General features: G+C 61.2%; 2 protein-coding genes across 3 annotated transcripts; one reads left to right on the top strand and one right to left on the bottom strand.

Annotated features, from left to right (window-relative positions):
• Positions 1–693: 693 nt before the first annotated feature.
• On the top strand, positions 694–9,395 carry BACE1 (beta-secretase 1). Of its 2 annotated transcripts, XM_032201782.1 has the most exons (10): positions 694–960; positions 3,673–3,761; positions 3,926–4,142; positions 4,358–4,495; positions 4,620–4,754; positions 5,070–5,171; positions 5,306–5,455; positions 5,547–5,718; positions 5,829–6,052; positions 9,178–9,395. In XM_032201782.1, exons 1-10 carry the CDS (start codon positions 694–696, stop codon positions 9,244–9,246), a joined length of 1,563 nt encoding a protein of 520 aa, XP_032057673.1. In that variant the 3' UTR covers positions 9,247–9,395. The 2 variants fall into 2 exon arrangements, with proteins under 2 accessions (XP_032057673.1, XP_032057674.1); XM_032201783.1 differs by lacking the exon at positions 9,178–9,395 and having other exon boundaries at positions 5,829–7,673.
• A 296-nt stretch (positions 9,396–9,691) lies between these two features.
• Positions 9,692–17,710, bottom strand: RNF214 (ring finger protein 214). Its single transcript, XM_032201741.1, has 15 exons — positions 17,640–17,710; positions 17,234–17,354; positions 17,090–17,149; positions 16,129–16,269; positions 15,319–15,458; positions 14,252–14,320; positions 13,452–13,548; positions 13,181–13,269; positions 12,632–12,722; positions 12,114–12,212; positions 11,374–11,750; positions 11,072–11,207; positions 10,661–10,768; positions 10,206–10,301; positions 9,692–9,947 (listed from the first exon to the last, which is right to left on the bottom strand). Exons 1-15 carry the CDS (start codon positions 17,708–17,710, stop codon positions 9,882–9,884), a joined length of 1,761 nt encoding a protein of 586 aa, XP_032057632.1. The 3' UTR covers positions 9,692–9,881.
• Positions 17,711–18,151: the final 441 nt, after the last annotated feature.

The raw sequence follows: 18,151 nt of genomic DNA, 5'->3' as shown, positions 1-18,151 counted from the left end.
GCCCCTCAGGGCCCCGCGGCCCCCTCACGCCGCCCGCAGCCCCGGGGCCGGCTGCGGCCGGGGTTACCGGGCCGGGTTACCGGGGCTGCCGGCACCCGGTTACCGGGGCCGGGGTCACCAACGTTACCGGGCCGGGTTCCCGTGGTTGCCGTGGTTACCGGGGCCGGTCCCGGGCCCCGCCGCCGCCCGGGCCCTGACTGCAACCGCATCCGGGTCGCGTTGCCCCTGGCAACCGCACGTCCCGCCCCCTCCCGAGCGCCATTGGTCCCCGCGGGGCGCCGCCCGGCGTCCCATTGGCCGAGAGGAGCGCGGGTGGGGCGGGGGCCGCGCGCGGGGCCTGCCGGGAGCCGTAGTCCGTGCCGAAGCGGGGTGCCGCGGCGCGTTGCCATGGCGACGCGGCGCCGGGCCCGGGGCCCCGCGGCCCGGCCTAGGCCCGGCGCAGGCCCGGCGCAGGCCGCGCTCCCCGGGGCCGTGCCGGGCGGCTCCGCTCCGCGCCCGGAACTCCTCCGCCGGCCGCCGGCGGGCGGGGCGACGGCGTCCGGAGCTGGGCGGGCGGGCGCAGGGGCGGGGAGCGTCGCTCCGCCATGCCCGGCGCCCTGCTCGGCCCCGCGCCGCCTGCCCGCCCCGGCGCGGCCGCCCGGCCGAGGCGCGGGGCCCGCTGAGGCGGTTGTGAGGCGGGGGGGGGGCGCCGCCATGGCTCCCGCCTGGCCCTGCCTGCTGCTGTGCCTCGGCGCCGCCGCCCTGCCCGCCGGCCCGGCCCCGCCGCGCATCCGCCTGCCGCTCAGGGGGGGCTCGGCCCCGCCGCCCGGCCCCCGGGCTCGCCGGGCCCCCGAGGACGAGGCGGCGGCGGCGGCGGCGGCCGAGCGGAGGGGGAGCTTCGTGGAGATGATCGACAACCTGCGGGGCAAATCCGGCCAGGGCTACTACGTGGAGATGACGGTGGGCAGCCCCCCGCAGAAGGTAAGGGCCCAGCCGCCCCCTAAAGGCCCCCAGCAGGGCTCGGCTCCCCCCCGGGATGGGGTCCCGCAGGGCTCAGCCCCGGCTCCGTCAGCCCCGGGCTCGTTTCTCAGCGTCCTTCGTGTGCTGGGGGCCGCCCTGCCCGGCCCGGCCCTGCCCGCACCGTTTGCGGGGTGTACAGGGGTCCGGAGGGGCGCTGAGCATCGTGTGCCGGCCCCACAGCTGGAGGAACCAGCTCCTCCGCTCCGTTTTGGGTAAAATCCTGGGATTTTGCAGCTGGACACCCACTCCCACCGCCGTCAGCAGCGAGGTCACCCCCCAGGGTGCCGGTGAAACGCCTGGAGAGGGGCAAATTTCCTCAAGTACATGGCCAGCTCCCCTGCTCCTGCCACCCACGGCACAGGATGGCTCTGCCAGAGCTCCCCGTGCCCACGGAGGCTCGGAAACAGCAGCTGGTTCAGCCCCGCTGCCTGCACCTCTCGGGGCTCTGCCTCCTTCCTCGGGTGCCCTGCACGTTTTTGCGCTGGGGGGGAGCTCCCTGTGCGTGTCTGCTGGGAACAGAAGGGGAAAAGCAGCAGAAGGAGCAGAGTTTCCCCCGGCTGGAGGGGCTCGTACAGCGCTCACAGGACAGCACCCACAGAGATCAGGTCCCTCGAGGCGTTTTCGTGCCGTCCGTGGCTCTTTAGGATGTGTTTTTCTGCTCTGGCAGGGTACGTTTAGGGAGGAAGGAGATTATTCCTGAAATCTAGTTTTAAACGTGATTTCATCATCCAGCCCTACTGGAGCTCTTGCCCGGATCCTGCCATGTGTCGCAGCTGCCAAATAATTTCAGCGAGAACCACCTGTTTCCAGGCACTGGTGGATTTCTGACACAGCCACCCGTTTGGGCAGCATCTCCCCGCCTTGGCCTCCTTCCAGACGTGGCTGTGGGGTGTGCGCACGTGCGTGCTGGAGCAAAATCCCTCCAGGCGTTTTAATGGAATTAAGAGATTCAGATGAAAGGGAAGGTTTGTGCATAGGCAGGAAACCGGGGAGCACGCTGTGTGTTTACCCAGGAGGATGCGTGCGTCCTCTTGAAAGGCCCACGTGCAGCCCACCTCCCTCCTTGCCTTTCCTTTCCACCATCCTGCTGCTGCCGAGGCAGCTCCTTTGTCCTGTCGTGCTGTAATGTTGGCTGCAGGGCCTCTCTCCACAACGCATTGCTCACTGACCCCGTCCCTGGGTGCGTTGGGTGCTCTCCACGCTCGTGCCCGTGCCACCAGCGCCGGCTGATGCAGCCCTGCGCCAGGAGGAGGGGGGAGCAGAGCAACCCGCGCCAGCTCCAGGACAGATGGCAGAGGCTCGGAGCCACAGCTGCCTGCCTTGTCCCCCCACGACCCCACAAATGCTGCTGCCGAGGCACCCACAGGGGCTGTCACATCCAGGCACAGAAAGCTGCACGTGGCAGAGCCTGGGGAGGGTCCTGGGGGGGCGCAGGTGCCCTCAGCTTCCCCACACCTTCCTTGTTCTTGGCAAGGTGAAGTCTCCAGAGCAAAACTCTCTCCCTGCAGCGTCAGCTCAGGTGTCTCTCCAGGGAAACGTCTCCCCGCGTGCCCTGGAGCTGAGCAGGAGCGAGGCGTGGAGCAGGTGGCTAATGGAAGCTCAGACAGAGCCACCCGCGGGGTGACAGGGTGCCTGGGGAAGGTCGGGGAGCTGCTCTGGCTGCTCACCTGACACCAGAGGGGTGACGTTGATGCTCGGAGCCCTCCCTGGGGCTGCTGTTCCCCCAGACAAAACGCCTGCCTGGCTTGGAGCGGGTCCATGGGCAGCACGGGGTGCAGGACGGCTGCTGGAGGTGCTGTGCCGTGGCAGGGCTTGCTGCGTGCAGGGTGCTGTTGTCTGTGCTTCACTGAACCAACTCTGCTGGCCGCAGCCCAGCAGCAGTGCTGTGAGCACAAGCACGTTGCCCTCCTCCCTCTCCCCTCCGACCCCACAGCTTGAGGGCCAAGGCTGGGATTGTGCTGGGGAACCAAACCCCTGGGGCCGGGCCCTTGGGCTCCCCGGTGCCCTCCAGCAGTGCCCCCGGTGGGGCAGGGGGGCCGCAGGCAGGGATCGTGGCCCCGCGGGACGCCTGCCAAGCCTGCCTGGGAGCTGCTAATCCAGGGCAGAAATGAAGCGGGAGCAGAGCTCAGCATATGGAGGGCTGATTAGCGATCTGCAGCGGCTTGTGGACGAGCACCCCTTCCCCCAGCTTGGTGAGCAAACTGCTTCTCCTGGCAGGGGGAGCCCGGGGACCCCGTTTTGCTGCTGCCCCCTCCAGCTGGGGGTACCCGGTGCCGGTTGCAGGGTCCAAGGCCAGGGTTGCTCAGGGTGTTTGCGCAGAGCCCGGCGCTGTTTGCTCTGTGCAGCACCTGCTGCCACCGGCTCCTGCTCCAGCACCCAGCCCTCTCTTGCACAACTGCTCCGAGCCGTCCTTCAGCACGGCCTCAGCCTGTCCCAGCACTGCCCCCACAGCCCCCCGGGGGGCAGGCACAGAGCCCTGCTGTTCCTGGTGGCCAGGGGCGAGCAGAACATGCCCTGGGCAGGAGGGCAGAGCCAGGCTCGCTGCCCAGGTGAGGGGCACAGGGCACGGCAGCCCCATGGGGTGGGGATGGGGAGGGGAGGGCATCGCTTGGTGCTGGGTGCAGCCTGTGTCCCGCGGCGGTGCCGAGCTCCCCGTCTCTCTTCCTTCTCCAGCTGAACATCCTGGTGGACACCGGGAGCAGTAACTTCGCCGTGGGAGCTGCGCCTCACCCCTTCCTCCGGAGATACTACCAGCGGCAGCTGTGAGTATGCTGCGGGGACAGGGGCTGGGGGAGAACAGCACAGCCACCGCTCCCTGTGCCCGTGACCCAGCCCCGCTGGTGGCCTCACATCTTGCCAGGTGGCTGCCCAGCCATCCACAGCTCCCCTGCCCTGCTTTCACTCTGGCTCTCTGCCACCGTTGCAGGTCCAGCACCTACCGCGACCTGCGGAAGGGTGTCTACGTGCCCTACACGCAGGGCAAGTGGGAAGGGGAGCTGGGCACGGACCTGGTCACCATCCCCCACGGCCCCAACGTCACCGTCAGAGCCAACATCGCCGCCATCACCGAGTCGGACAAATTCTTCATCAACGGCTCCAACTGGGAAGGGATCCTGGGGCTGGCCTACGCCGAGATCGCCCGGGTGAGTGCTGGGCACGCCGGGGCCCTGCTGCCCCTGGGACGGGCTGCCGGCACCGCCGTGGGCCCAGCTCTGCTCAGCAGCGTGCAGAGATGCGATTCCTGGGGTCCCAACGAGAGGACAGCTCCTGGGTGTCCTCCCCCAGGCATGCAGAGCCCCTGCAGAAGGGGCAGCACTGACGCATCCCCGCTCTCCCTCTGCTTTTCTCCTCCCGCCAGCCCGACGACAGCCTGGAGCCCTTCTTTGACTCCCTGGTGAAGCAGACCCAGGTGCCCAACATCTTCTCCCTCCAGCTCTGCGGGGCGGGCTTCTCGCTCAACGAGACGGAGGCCCTGGCGGCGGTGGGGGGCAGCATGGTGAGTGGTGTGCAGCGAGGAGCCGGCCTGGCAGCTGTCCCCGAGGGCAGGGCTGGCCGGGTGGGACGTGCCCTGGCTGGAGGTGGTGACCCGTGGTGGCAGCACCTTTCTGTCCCCACCGCAGATCATCGGCGGCATCGACCGCTCGCTGTATGTGGGCGACATCTGGTACACGCCCATCCGCAAGGAGTGGTACTACGAGGTGATCATCGTCAGGCTGGAGGTCAACGGGCAGGACCTGAACATGGACTGCAAAGAGGTGACGGGCACGGGGGAACCTCCCTGCTTGTGTGGCTGCTGCTGGAGGCGTTTGTCCTTCGGTTATGGCTCGAGTCACCCGGGGCAGTGAATGCTGGGGGTGCCGGTGGTTCAGTGGCTCCTTGCTGAAGGAGGCTGAGGGCAGCAGGCTGCTTGAGACCAGAGCCTGGGCTTCGAGCCACGGAAAGCAGAGCTTGGCCCTGGCCCAGCCTCGGTAGCTGTGCAGGGGTAGGCAGAGCAGTCGGGTGCTGGGAGGGAGGAGAGGAGCTGTGCTGGGGCGTTGGGTCTGGCTCACTCTTCCTCGTGCTGCCCCCAGTACAACTACGACAAGAGCATCGTGGACAGCGGGACCACCAACCTCCGGCTGCCGAAGAAGGTGTTTGAGGCTGCGGTGAAATCCATCAAAACAGCTTCCTCGGTCAGTGTGGCCCCCGAAATCAGCCCCAGCCCTGGTGTGGTGCTGCGGGTGGGGTGGCTGCCCATCACCAGCCCCCGTCACCAGCCCCAGCATCTCAGCTTTTTTCCCCCTCACCTCCTCTTCCCCTCCTGCAGACGGAGAAATTCCCAGACGGCTTCTGGCTGGGGGAGCAGCTGGTTTGCTGGCAGGTCGGCACCACGCCCTGGCACATCTTCCCCGTCCTGTCCCTCTACCTGATGGGGGAGGCCACCAACCAGTCCTTCCGCATCACCATCCTGCCCCAGGTGAGCGCCGCGCCGGGCTGTGCGGGGTGGGCACGGCCCCTGCCCTGCCCCTGCGTCCCGGGGCCGGAGCTGAGAGCTTCCCTTGGTGCAGCAATACCTGCGGCCGGTGGAGGATGTGGCCACCTCTCAGGACGACTGCTACAAGTTCGCCATCTCTCAGTCCTCCACCGGCACCGTCATGGGCGCTGTCATCATGGAGGGCTTCTACGTGGTCTTCGACCGCGCCCGCAAGCGCATCGGCTTCGCTGTCAGCGCCTGCCACGGTGAGGGGGGGAAGCAGGGAGAGGGGAACGAGGGAAGAGGGGAGCTAGGGGGAAGGGGTGTGAACGTGCAGCAGTCCCACACTGAGCAGAGCCCTGCCTTCTGCCCGCAGTGCACGACGAGTTCCGGACGGCCGCAGTGGAGGGGCCCTACCTGCACTCCAACATGGAGGACTGCGGCTACAACATCCCGCAGACGGACGAGTCCACCTTGATGACCATCGCCTACGTCATGGCAGCCATCTGCGCCCTGTTCATGCTGCCTCTCTGCCTCATGGTCTTTCAGTGGCGCTGCTTCCACTGCCTGCGGCGGGACCACGACGACTTTGCCGACGACATATCCTTGCTGAAGTGACACCGGAGCTTGGGGGCAGGCCCGGGGCCCGCAGGTGAGGTAGCGGGGTGAGGAGGGGTAGGTCCTTTTTTGAAGGCTGGAGAACAGAGGCAGGACAGCAGCGTGGGGAGCTCAGACAGTCAGCCGAAGCCCTCCTGGCCCCAGGGGACGCTGTGCCCTTTGGGTCTAGCGGGCCAGGAGTGACCCAGTGCCAGGAGCAGGCCAGCCTCGAGGTGAGGCCCTTGTGTCCCTGGGTCACCATCAGCTAGGGCAGCATTTGGGGAGCAGGACAGACTGGGGAGCAGGTGGAGATCTGATCCCTTTGTTAGGATCCCCCTCTGTGCTCCAGGGCTCTGCCCTGGTTCCTGACACCAGCCACCCCTTGCTGACCTGTAGCCGGCCACGAGCACGTGTTCAGCGTGTGCTTGCAGCCTGTGGGGAAGCAGCATGTGCCAGGGCAGCCAGGGGAGCCCCAGGCTGCAGCTGCTTTTATCTGGGACCTGCAGAACCAGGGTGGGAGTTGGGGGGTGACAGCACAGCGACCCTGTCAGCCTGCAGCCCCCGGTAGGGCCGGGTCCAGCTCTCTGCTCCGGTACAAGGCTGAGCTGGGCTCTCCCTCGCTGTCCTGCCCAGGCCTGCCAAGTGTGGTAGAGTCCAGCTGATGCCTGTCCCCTTCCCCAGCCCGTGTCCCTGCCCTCCTCAGCCTGCTCCGCAGGGAAGCTGCTGGCCTGGGCCCTCGGTGTAGTGATGTGTGCGCGTGTGCATGTGCGCTGTGGCTGTGCCTTCCCCACGCAGCTCCCCTCCCCGGGACGCCTGTGAGCTGGACTCCAGCGAGTGCATCTCCAGAGCCTCCCTCCCAGCCCCGGGCTTTTGGGAACTCGCCCCCGGTGCCAGCCTGGAGCTGCCCGGGGATGCAGGGAGGCAGGCAGGGCGCTCTCCTAGCGGCTGCTCCCATCCTGCTCTCCTGTACCCCGCTGGCTCTGACATTTCCCGTGGCATTGCCCTGCCTTCCCGCCCTGTCCTCCCCCTGCTGCCGGCCCCAGGCTCTGCTCCCCCTGCCCTGGCTGCCTCCAGGACGGGAACAGCCGCCCTCCCACCCTCTGGGACCTGCCTCACCTCCATTCCAGCACCGACAGCATTTGCCACGTAGAAGCTGGTGGCTGCTGCCCTCCGGGCCTGGGGACAACAGCCTCTGCTGCGGGCCGCGGGGCTCTCCTCCCTGCGCTTCGCAGCCCTCGGACTGCACGGGGAACGAAGGAAGGAGCTTTCCCCTCGCGCTGCACAGCCTGGAACAAGCAGAAACCGAGTGCCGGGAGGGAGCCGAGCGCTGCAGCCCGGCGCCGGCCCCTTCCCCAAGCCCACTCGCCTGTTTGAAAGCCATAGGGGGGCCGGGGCCGGGCTCGGTGGCCCCCGCCTGCAGCTGCTGCCTTGCCTCGCCTCACCAGCCGGCCGGACCCGCGGCGGCCCCGTGCTGCTGCGCTCGCGCCCTGGCACCAGCCACGCTCGGACCCGGGCTCCTGCTCTCGAGGCACGAGCCCCCCCGGCAGCTTTGGGCAACGGGAGGTGGCTCTGGGGACTGCAGCGGTTATTGTTTTTTAAAGACGTGGTTGTATTTATTATTTTAGGGGGTTGTTTGGTTTGTTTTTCTTTTTTTTTTTTTTTTTTTACACTGCAAGTCACTGGTAGTACAGCTGCGCGGAACCACGGCGTGTATATAGCAGGTGCCTGCTGCACACAGGGGCACCAGTAGCGGTCGCTTCTCACCTGTACAATATTTACATATAGCTATATTTTTAATTCTAGCGCCGAAAGCCACTGTTCCAAACCCACCGGTAGGGGATTTGGTCCTGTTTTGTTGTTTTTAAATACTTCTAGCCCTCTGCACAACCTAGGGCCTTGGCCACCACCCAAGCCCGGGGCTTGCTGGGCAGCGGCACGCTTGGATGGAAGCACTTCACGGCTCGTAGGCGACCTGGAGTTGGGTTCAGAGGGAGTTTTGTGTGTAAGTGATCTGGGGGTAAGGACGGAGGGGTGCAGGAGGGCACAGCTGGATCGGTGTGGTGGTTCTCGAGCTGAGAGGACGCTTGGCAGTCCTCTTGAGAGGACTTGAGAGGGCAGTTCTGCCCTCATCTTGTTCATACAGCAAAGGGAGGGCTTTACGGAGTGAAAGAACAACCCTCCCTTTCTTCCTCTGTCACGGCCCCCCTGCAGCCCCCTCCTCCCTTCCCCAGAGCAGCTGATAGCGCTCACTTTCCTCCCTTCTCAGCCTCGGCCGTGCAAGTGCTTTGTTTTTAGCAGCGAGATTCACTCACTGAACAGGCAACGCTCAGCCACAAGCGAAAGTCAGAGCTACCTGTGGTGCTGGGGCCTGGGCAGAGCTGAGCCCCGAGTTCAGCCGGGGACAAGGGCTGGAGCATTACAAGCCTACAGTAATCACCAGGGATCAAGCTTGTTAACGAAATCCTTTGCTTAAATTTCTTCAAAAAAGCAGGGAGGGAGCCCGTGAGCAAGGCAGGAGAAAACACAGGGTAGGAGACCACAGAAGAGGCAACCCAGCCCTAACCCTGGGAACTGCCCCCACAGCCCATTACACGCAGCCCTAAACCATCCCCCTTTGCTGGGTCTGGGAACAGCCCCCAGTTCCCGTGCTGTGCTCCCGAACTCTGCTCATGCAGCAATTCATCTCCAGCGCGAGGGCAAAGTTATGCAATTGCAGAGTGCACACACACCTCCACACCCCTGTGCCTGCCCAGGACCCTCCCCAGGAGCCCAGAGACTCTGTTGTGGCCCACTGCCTTAAAACATGCTGACAAGCGTGTGTGTGCACGCCTAGAGAGATTCAGGCTGTGGCCAAATTCAGGCAGGCCGTAGGTACCCTGGCAGTGCTTGCACTGACCAGCCCTGAGGCAAAGCTGCTTCTAGCAGAGCTGAATTTGTGCTACAGACTGCAAAAAAAGGAAAAGAAAACACTACAGAGTAAGTGCAAGATTTTAAGTGGTGCTGAGCACCTCGTGAGCCCACCGAAATCCATGGAGAAAGGGTTGGTGCCCCAGCCCGTGTTTTAGGAGAAAGGCCAGGAAAGGGAAAAGTAGAATCTGCAACTGGTTGGTTATCCTGAGCTGCAGCACAGCCAAATTTGTTCACGCCCCAGTGCTCCTTCCCCAGGACCCGGAGTTACACCAGGAAGCACCAGGTGAAAGCGTGTGCAGGACTCTGCCCAGCGGGAGGAGGGATGGGGATGGCTACCGCAGGCTGCCGCTGTAGACTCCAGTACTCTGTAACCTATCGTCTGTGTAAGAACAATGAATGTTAACACAGTAAATTATTACATTAAAAAAAAAAAAAAGACAAAAATACTTTGCTCCTAGAACCTGTTTGTTGCTCAGAGGGGAACTGTTCCGAGCACAAGCAGCCCCAGCTGGACGTGGCGTGGGGGGGGTGATGGGAGACGTCCTGCCAAGGGAACGGTTGTGGGAAGCGTGGAGCTGGGGGGAGCACTGCCCCCGGGGAGGAATACACACAGCCAGCGGGGAGAGGGAGTTACAGCAGCCCCTGAAGCCCCAGCGAGGAAGTTTGGCTTTAACACACGTTAGAAAGGAAGCCAGTCAGGCTACAAACAAAGAAATGAGGAGCAGCACCAGCTCACTGCATAATATACACACTTTATTTATGAATTTGTATGTATACAGACTTTCTATACACACATTACCTATATAATAAAAATGTACATGTGTATACATGGTCGTATAAATATAGAACTGTAGAAATCTTAGAACTGATCCTGTCTATTCACAGCAACTCCTCCTGCGGGACCACTTTGTTCGAGTAGCCGTCATTTGAGACTTGGACAAAAGGGGCAAGTGTCATTTGTGTTGGTTTGCGCCCAGAATTTGATGCACTGCAAGAGAGAGAATGAGTCAGGAGCCACTGGCACAACTCAGAGGCGCTGTGAGCGGAGCGTGGCATTGCTTTTCCAGAGCGGTGCTGGCAAGGGGCGCTCATTTGAAGGGAGGGTTTGCTTTGCTCCTTAGAAACAGCCCCCGTGGAAAGGTCACTGCGACAAGGGAGCCCCTTCCAACCCAGCAGCCCACCACGATCTGCTGGGAACCATCACAGGGAACAGAACGACACGCACGCAGCAGGGAAGCACACTCACCTCCTTGTGCAGCACATGCGAGCAGGCCATGGGGTGAAGGTCACCGGGCTGCACGAGCTTCTGGCACATGAGACACAGCTTACAGGCAGCGGGGCTCTGGGGGGACAGCGAGGGAACACGGAGCAGTCACAGCAGTCACACAGCACACCTCAGGTCCCACAGGACGCGTCCCAGCTACTTGGCTTGTGCCAGAGGCCACAGTTTGCCCGATTCCTCCCCCTGCCTACCAGTCCTGCAGCCATTCCCTCCTCCCCCACGCAGGGCACGCAGACCCCCAGCTGTGAACCCGTCCCTTCCACCCCACCAGCAAGAGCAGCTACATGAGGAGAGAGAGGTCCCAACCCTGCTGGCTCGTCCCTTTGGGCACTCCTCAGAGGGGCTCCCTCCCCAGGTAGCCTTCCCTGGGGATGGTGAGGTGCTCTAGGAAGGCAAAACAACAACAACAACAATCTTACATGTGATGCTGTCCCAGGGTAAGCCACCTGGGCTGGGGGCAGGAACATGGGTGTGCTGATCTGAGGCAGCGGAGCAGAAAACATGGGGGCCCTGATTCGACTGAGAGGCTGTGGGGAGGCAAACGAGGCGTTACCAACAGTGCAGAAGGAAAGGACGGCTGAGGCTGAGCCACCCCACGTTGACACAGGGCAAAACTCCCCCTAGAGCCAACGCCACAGTCAGCAGAGAGGGGAACCCCCAGGACAACCTGCAGCACGCAGCCCGAGCCTGAGCTCTGCGTGGTTCCAGCAGTGAGCCCCGTGCAGCTCAGCCTGCGGGGAGCCAAGGCACAAGAAGGGAACAGCAAACTTCTCGCTGCCACCCTGGCTCCCCTTCCCTGCAGCCCCCCAGCACCCCCCCAGCTCTCCCACCTGAGCGCCGGCCGCTGCCCGCTCCTGCTGCTCCGCCAGCTTGGCGGCCACCAGCTGGTTGAGCTCCTCCATGGTCAGCCCTGCCATGGTCCTCCGAGCCGTCTTGATCTGCTGCAGGATGTTGGTGAGCTGGGCCCTGCAGAACAGCAGCCTGCTGAGAGCTGCCCCCCACCAACGGGCTGAGGACACCGCGAGCCAGCCAGCCCCGTGCCGGGGGAAGGCTGTGGCACGGCACCACGCTGCCCCCCGCCCCAGCTGACATCTCCCACACACGCCTCCATCCTCCAGGAGGGGGCACGTACTTGTTGCACTGCGGAAACCGAGCCAGCAACTTCTCCAAAAGCTTCTCCAGCTTGTCCGCCGGCTGCGGCCTGGGGAACTCTGGAGTGACCTTCACTCCTCCCAGGCCCGGCGGAGGAGGGATGGAGGCAGCAGGAGTCATGTGGGGGCTGTGGGTGCCGATGAGCGATGCCACGACGGGGCTGTTCCTTCCTTGGGAAGCAGGCAGCGGAGGGGAAGGCTGGTTGGGCCTGGAGATGGCGGGGCTCAGGAGAGGGAAGGAGAGCGCCCGAGGATCGGCGCTCGGCATGACCATGGGGACGGGGACTGGTCCTATGGGGAACGGGAGCCTGGGGGTGAGGGATGGGCTGGGCTGGAATGCCGTCAGCATGAAATCTGTCTGAGAAAGAAAAACGGGGATGGGGGAAGAGAAGGCTGGTTAGAATAAGCCCGCCTGAGAGCAGAGCTGAGTGCCTCCCTCCCGACCCAGACGGGAGCCAGGCTGAGCCCCAGGCAGCAGCCACTGCACCCCTCGTGACAAGAGGGAGCTGTGCAGAGCCTTCCCCTTCTCTCCAGGTAAGCCCAGACAGAGCCGCCTCAAGGGACAAGCACAGGGCTCCCATAAATGTAATCCCACAGTCCCCCCCAGTGCACACAGCACAGGCAGTGCCAGTCACAGGCTGACGGACAGGCTGTCCCCAGAGCCTGGCAGAAAGGCCGCAGCGATCAAAGCTGGTGTTTGTCAGGCTGGAGAGGCACTCACTTCTGAGGGCGGAGGCGGCAGCGTTGGGGTTGGGATCTGTGGGAGGCTGCTCAGCTTGGTTCCGTTTCTCACCATCTGAATGTGGTCATTGAACTGGTCCTAGCAGAGAGAAAAGAAAACAGACGCATTTATCAAAGCCTCTGCCTCGGGAAGCTCTGGGCACTGAATGCCTACAGCAGGCAAATTCCCCTGCCACAGCTGCCTGAGCAAAGCGTTCTCAGCACCACAACGGTCACAGGCCCGAAGCAGGTCATTTGGATTCACAGAACAAAAGAGAATGAAAAAGGACCTGGAAGGAGAAAAAGAGTAACCACGTGGCCTGTCCACACGCACAAGCCCCAAGAGGCAGGCAGATCTCTGCAGCTGCTCACAGACACGCTGACTGTGCCACACGTTTGGGCACACAGCTCTGTGCTGGGTCTCAGTCTCCTCTCAGAGAGAGTTGAAATTAAGCACGCGAAGCAGCACTGATGTGAACCACACATTTGTAGGCCAGGAGCTGCCTGATAGCAACTTACTCTGACACTTTCCTTTGTCATTCGTATCCTGTTCAGCCTCATCTCCCACTCCTGCTTTGGCCTCATGGTCTCCAGCGTTGGTGGCGCAGACCTGCAAGAACAATTTAACCTTCCCTCTTGCAAACGTGCTCTCACTTGCAGCAAAGTGAAAGCAACAAACTCCTCCAGCCTTCCTGCCTTCCCCAGCAGGGCTCCCCTCCTCTGGGCAGGAAGGAGAGCTCAAACCCAGGCGAGGAACCCCACAAGAGGAGAGCACACAGTGCTACCCGAGGGCAGGGACGGATCTGGGGGACAGAGACATCAACCCCACAGACAACCCAGCGCCGCCAGCACTTGGTCTAGAGCACAGCAGATGTTCAGCAGATGAACAACGACAGGGAGTAAATAAGCATGGCCCCACCAACCCATTTCGTGACACTACTGAATCACATTAGGTTGATAAAGAAAGCCACAGGAAACCCTGAACTATTTCAGTCAAATCCCCAGTATAAGCAGAAGAGGAGATAAGGTAATTTCAATGTTCTGATCACTTCTGAGACAGGAACTTACTTGAGGTAGGTGAGGTGTAGCTCTGCTTCTTTTTCTGCTTCTTCTAGCTTCAGCACCAGCAGCTCCTTTCGGCTCTCCAGGGACAGGATCTAGCAACAGTCCCAACTAACGTTTACTGCACTGACATTTGCTTACCCCTTCTCCAGCCCCGTGAAGAGCCTCATCCTTAACTGCTCCTAATTTCACACAACCGGTCATCAATCAGTCTGTGATCTAGAACCTCAGGAAGACCCTCTTCAACTGCTTTGCAGGTAAGAAGTCATCCACTAACCTCTGCTTTCCAGGCCCGCTCTGTCTCCTCAAGAATGTTCCTGTTGATTTCATTGTGCTGGTTCTTCAGCTTATCTAGCTCCATCTCCCACAGCTGCCTGTAAATAGAGACAGAACAAATCTGCTTCAGCACTGGAATGACTTAAACAGGAGAGCTGACAAACTCCCACAGAGCCAATTGATCCTCGTAGCTCTTGATGGGGTGGAACTGTGGGATACTGACAGCTTCCAGACCATGACACCAGTCACATTTCCCAAGGCTGCATGAGTCACAGTCCCAAGAGTGAGCTGTTCCAGAGCACGCAGACAACCACTGTGCAATTAAGTCATTCTGCTCCTGTAGAAGTACAAAGGTGGCCCTTTCCACCTGTGCCCGGATCTGGAACATCTCTGTGGACTGCTAAAATACCAGAGGTGTTCCAGAGTTTAGAGCAGTTAGGCAGCTGCAGGGAACAGCACGGAGGAATAGGTTCCCCCAATTTCTGGGAAGCTGAAATTCAGTCAGAGGTAGCAGGTACACGCTGAGTCAATCCACTACGCATGAATTCTAATCTTATGGGATCTTTATGTAACAAGTATCCAGGAGCCTTCCTGTGACCAGGAGCAAAGAGAATTTGATCCAGAGACCGCGAGCACCAGCCTGCTGAAAGGGGAGATAAAACCTGCAGGGCACCCAAGTGGACAGCACTGTCAGACCCCCTCTGCAGCCTGTGCCACCAGGAGCACAAGATCCACTCCAAGCCAAAACAACGAAGTAGAAGCGTTCAATGCTGTTAATCTGCAAACAGCTAAGCGCCTTACTTTTCATCAGACTGCTCTGCAATCAGAGAAGCAATCTTGTTTTCCTTCTCCTCCTGTTCTTTCAGCAACCTGCACAAGAAAAAAAGGACAGATGGAGCCATCCACCGCAGCGGTGTTATCGCACAGCCCCTAACGCTGCAGCTCTCAAGTTTGAACAACGTATTTGCACAGCTGTGTGCCCAACGCAACAGCACGCTCTGAAGACTGCTTTTAAACACTATTGAATAGTTCAATCGCTAACATCCTCACGAGCAAAAACGTTGCTGTATTATGACACTACACAACGACTGTAGCGCTTAATCTGAGCCCAGCACAGAGCTGTGCCGCCCCGACGTGTACTTTGCAACAGTTCACTCAGGGGAAACAGGCAGAGTACTCAGAGCCCTTACTGAAACAGCTTATCCATAAACATCACTGAGCCCTCAAAAATTAAAATTAAAAAAATCCAGACCTTGAAGACGTGTCAGAATGGCTCTATAAAAGCACAAATTCACCATCCAAAGGAACCTTAAGCTCTCTGCAAACAAATTGCGCTGCCTGCTTTAGAACCCCTCTGAAACCAGCCAGACTCTTTGCACAGAGCACGCTGCCTGCCTCACAGCAAGGTCTGACTGCAGCCCAATCTTTCAAACCATTAGGTACAGGTAGGCTGCTTAAGCAGGAAACTCACAAGAAACCAAGAAACGTACAACAGAAAACAACAAGACCCTAACCCTGACACTGTCACTGAACAGCCCTGCCCCCTGCTGAAAGGCTGTGGACTCACAAAGATGCAGCAGAACGCAGCAGAACTGTTGTTATTTTTGCCAAGTTCTGTCCATACAAACATCTAACAGGTATCTAACCTGCTGCCCGGAATTTCATTTTGAGATTGGCTGTACACAAAAGCTGCTCTGCCATAGTTGAATCCACTCAGAACTGCACAGGCCCATCCTGACATACTCAGCAAAACACTCACTGCTTCCAACAAGTTTCAAGTGATCCTCTTTTATTTGATCAGATATACATCAAAGCTAACTTACTATTTTCTTCCTAAAAAAAATTATTTGTTTTTTTCATACTAATACCTTCTGCCTTTCTCGCAGAGTTTCTCAATTTCTGCTTTCAGGTCCTGCTCTTTCTGCAGGAATTCTTTCTTTTCTTTCTCCATCTTCTTCTTTGTCTCTTCTCGCTTGATTGTAACATCCTGAATTGCTTTCAAAATCTCCTAGGGCAACACAAGCATCGCACCAATGAAGAGCAGAACTCCCAAGTAATGTTTTTCTTTGTTTTTAAATCCATTAATATCTTAGCCAAATTGAAGAGAGATTATGAGATTACATGCATCATCAGAATCTTTCTTTTTAGCAGATCCAGACATGATTCATAGAAGTTATCATGAGGAAACAGGGGAGACAGACAGAAAGTCTGAACCACACGTTCTCCTGTCTCCTTAGAAGAACTCTGGGGCACTCCTGCTCCCTGCTCTATTTCTAGGCGATAGACCACTGACGGTTCCTTTATCCTAACCTGAGCCACCGCAGAGCTAGTTGCGAATCTCATTAAGCTAGGGATCTGTGAGCAGTGACTACAGAGACCCCAAAAATGCTATGGAGTTAGTTCTCCTCACTTCACACCACCCTTCCCACCAGCTCTCGTGGGGAAAAGCTCGTGTGCTTGTTGAAGAGATGTTGCAAGATCACCAGCAGGAACAGCCATACGCACGAGATGCTGCATCGTAACTTACTTCTGAACTGCTCAGGCTCAGCACTCAGATTGGGCAGGGACCTATCCTTAATGCTACAAAATGTGCTTGCGTGGGCGCACGAGGCCAAATCAGCCCACCTTCATCATGCAGGGCTAAGGGGCAGGTTACACAGAAAGATTTTGCTAAATACCTGGTGGTTCTTCATCTCCTCCTCCCTCCGCTGCTGGAGCTGCTTAAGCTGTACCTGTAGCTGGTTCTCCACTTGCCTCTGTTTGTCCAGCACCTCCTGGTAACGTTCCTTCAGCAAAGCCCTCTCAGACATCATTTTGTCCTGCAGGGGAGAGCAGACATTCAGGGAGAACCTTCCCCTTCCCTCACACCAGAGACGGCACGGCTGCAAGCAGGAAAGCTCAGCAGGGTGTGGAAGCCCACTGGATGCCAAGGTTTGTACCAAGAGCCACGTTATCGACTCCTGCTTTCAAGGCTCAGACTCTGTAGGTCAGAGAAGATGAACGGGGGCACTGCCTGGAGCTGCAGCTGCCACTGCATCTCCTCTGCAAAAGAGGGCAGCTCAAGAAGGCCGAGGCTGGTATTTAAACGAGAAAAAACATCCTGTGGGAAGGGCAGGGGAGCCGCATCAGGATGCCCAGCGCCAGGAGCAACCCTGCCTCCAGCCACTTCCTTCACCAGCACGGTGCTACAAAATTTACCTGTGGGACGTCCTGCGAGCATTTTTAAAATTTTCCCAACTCTCTGGGATGATTTGGTACGCAAAATAACAAAAATCCACGGCTTGGGTGGGAATGCTTTTGTTCCATACACAAGGTATTTAGAAAGAAACAAACCAGTGGCGTTTCGCTTGCTGAGCAGCCAGAGAGAGCCCAAAATTCAATCAGGCACCTGCCGAATTGCCGGGATGATCTTTCTTGGCCAGATACTAGCTAGGGATGATCGCTCATGCTCACGTATCAGCTATAGGACACACCAGAGCTGCCAGGTACCACACACGCTGTCCCCGCCACCACCGCTCTGCGGCGGCTCCGAATTCGGGTCACTTTTGCCGACGGCGTGAGCACCGCGGGAGCCTTTTTGTCACCCGTGCTCAGCAAAACCAGCCGGGCCGAGCCCCCAGCGCCAAGAGGGGCACCCACCAGGTTCTTCTCGATGTCCTGCTCCGTGCCGGCGCCCGCATCGGCCGTCCTGAAGTCGGTCTGCGGAGGCACACGGAGCCCGTCAGCGGCCCGGCCGGCCCCGGGGGGCAGGGGCAGGGCCCCCGCTGTGCCCCCGGCCCCCACCTGCACCGCGATGTGCTGCGACGGCTTCGCGGGGGCCGCCTCGGGCTCGGGCTCCTCCGCCGCCCCTCCGCCGGCCGAGGGGGGAAGGGGGCCGCCGCCGGGGCCCGGGCCTTCCTCCCCCCTCTCCTCCTCCTCCTCCTCTTTCTCCTCGTCCTCCTCCTCCTCCTCCTCCTCCTCGTCCTCGCCTCCCGACGGCGCCGGGGCCTCGCCGGGGGTGGCCGCGGGCTCCGCGTCTCCTCCGGCCGCTGCCTCGCCGCGGCTGCCGGGGCTGCTCGGGGCAAACACACAGCGCTCACCGCGCGGAATAAACCAGCACCGGGCACCGCTCGGAGCAAACCGGCACCGGGCACCTGCTCGGAGCAGGCACCGGGCACCACCGGGCACCACCCGGCCCCTCGGTGCCCACCTGGCGGGGCCGGGCTCGCTGAGCCGCGGGGCGGCGGCGGGGCCCTCGTCCTGCGGCCGCTCCAGGGCCATGGCTGGGGCTGGGAGCCGGGGGGCCGGGGGCCGGGGCTCGGCTCCGCCCGGCCCGGGCCTCCCCTTCCGCCGCCGGCCCCGGGGAGCGGCGGCCGCCCTCTGGCGGAGCGGAGGCCGGGCGGGGCTGGCAGCGGCACCGGCACCGGCACCGGCAGCGGAGCGGCACCGGCGGCCGCCGCCGGCCCATGCCCGGTGAGCGGGGCCCGGCCGGGGCGTGCAGGGGGCTGAGGGGTGCGGGGGGGGGGGGGTCCCCGACCCCAAGCTCCCAGCCCCGCGGGGCTCCCGCCCGGCCCCGGCCGCCGCGGACTTTGCCCCCCCCGGGCCTGGGAGGGAGCCGGGAGGAGGGCGGGGGGGACGCGGGGGCGGGCAGGGGGCTCGGAGCCCCCCTGGGGAGGCGGCGGGGGGCCGGGGCCGGTGCTTCCCGTGCGGGGCAGGCGGGGC

The sequence above is a fragment of the Aythya fuligula genome, chromosome 22, assembly GCF_009819795.1.
Source record: "Aythya fuligula isolate bAytFul2 chromosome 22, bAytFul2.pri, whole genome shotgun sequence".
NCBI lineage: Eukaryota > Metazoa > Chordata > Aves > Anseriformes > Anatidae > Aythya > Aythya fuligula.
This window is presented reverse-complemented; position numbering and strand designations above follow the sequence as displayed.

Excerpts from the sequence above, each read along its gene's own strand:
- RNF214 (XM_032201741.1), bottom strand. The coding sequence starts at position 17,710 with ATGGCCCTGGAGCGGCCGCAGGACGAGGGCCCCGCCGCCGCCCCGCGG. Across the intron at positions 16,270-17,089 it reads AGGACATCGAGAAGAACCTG|GACAAAATGATGTCTGAGAG; the intron begins GTGGGTGCCCCT and ends TCTCCCCTGCAG. Across the intron at positions 13,270-13,451 it reads AGCGGGCCTGGAAAGCAGAG|ATCCTGTCCCTGGAGAGCCG; the intron begins GTTAGTGGATGA and ends GACTGTTGCTAG.
- BACE1 (XM_032201782.1), top strand. The coding sequence starts at position 694 with ATGGCTCCCGCCTGGCCCTGCCTGCTGCTGTGCCTCGGCGCCGCCGCC. Across the intron at positions 961-3,672 it reads TGGGCAGCCCCCCGCAGAAG|CTGAACATCCTGGTGGACAC; the intron begins GTAAGGGCCCAG and ends TTCCTTCTCCAG. Across the intron at positions 3,762-3,925 it reads AGATACTACCAGCGGCAGCT|GTCCAGCACCTACCGCGACC; the intron begins GTGAGTATGCTG and ends CCACCGTTGCAG.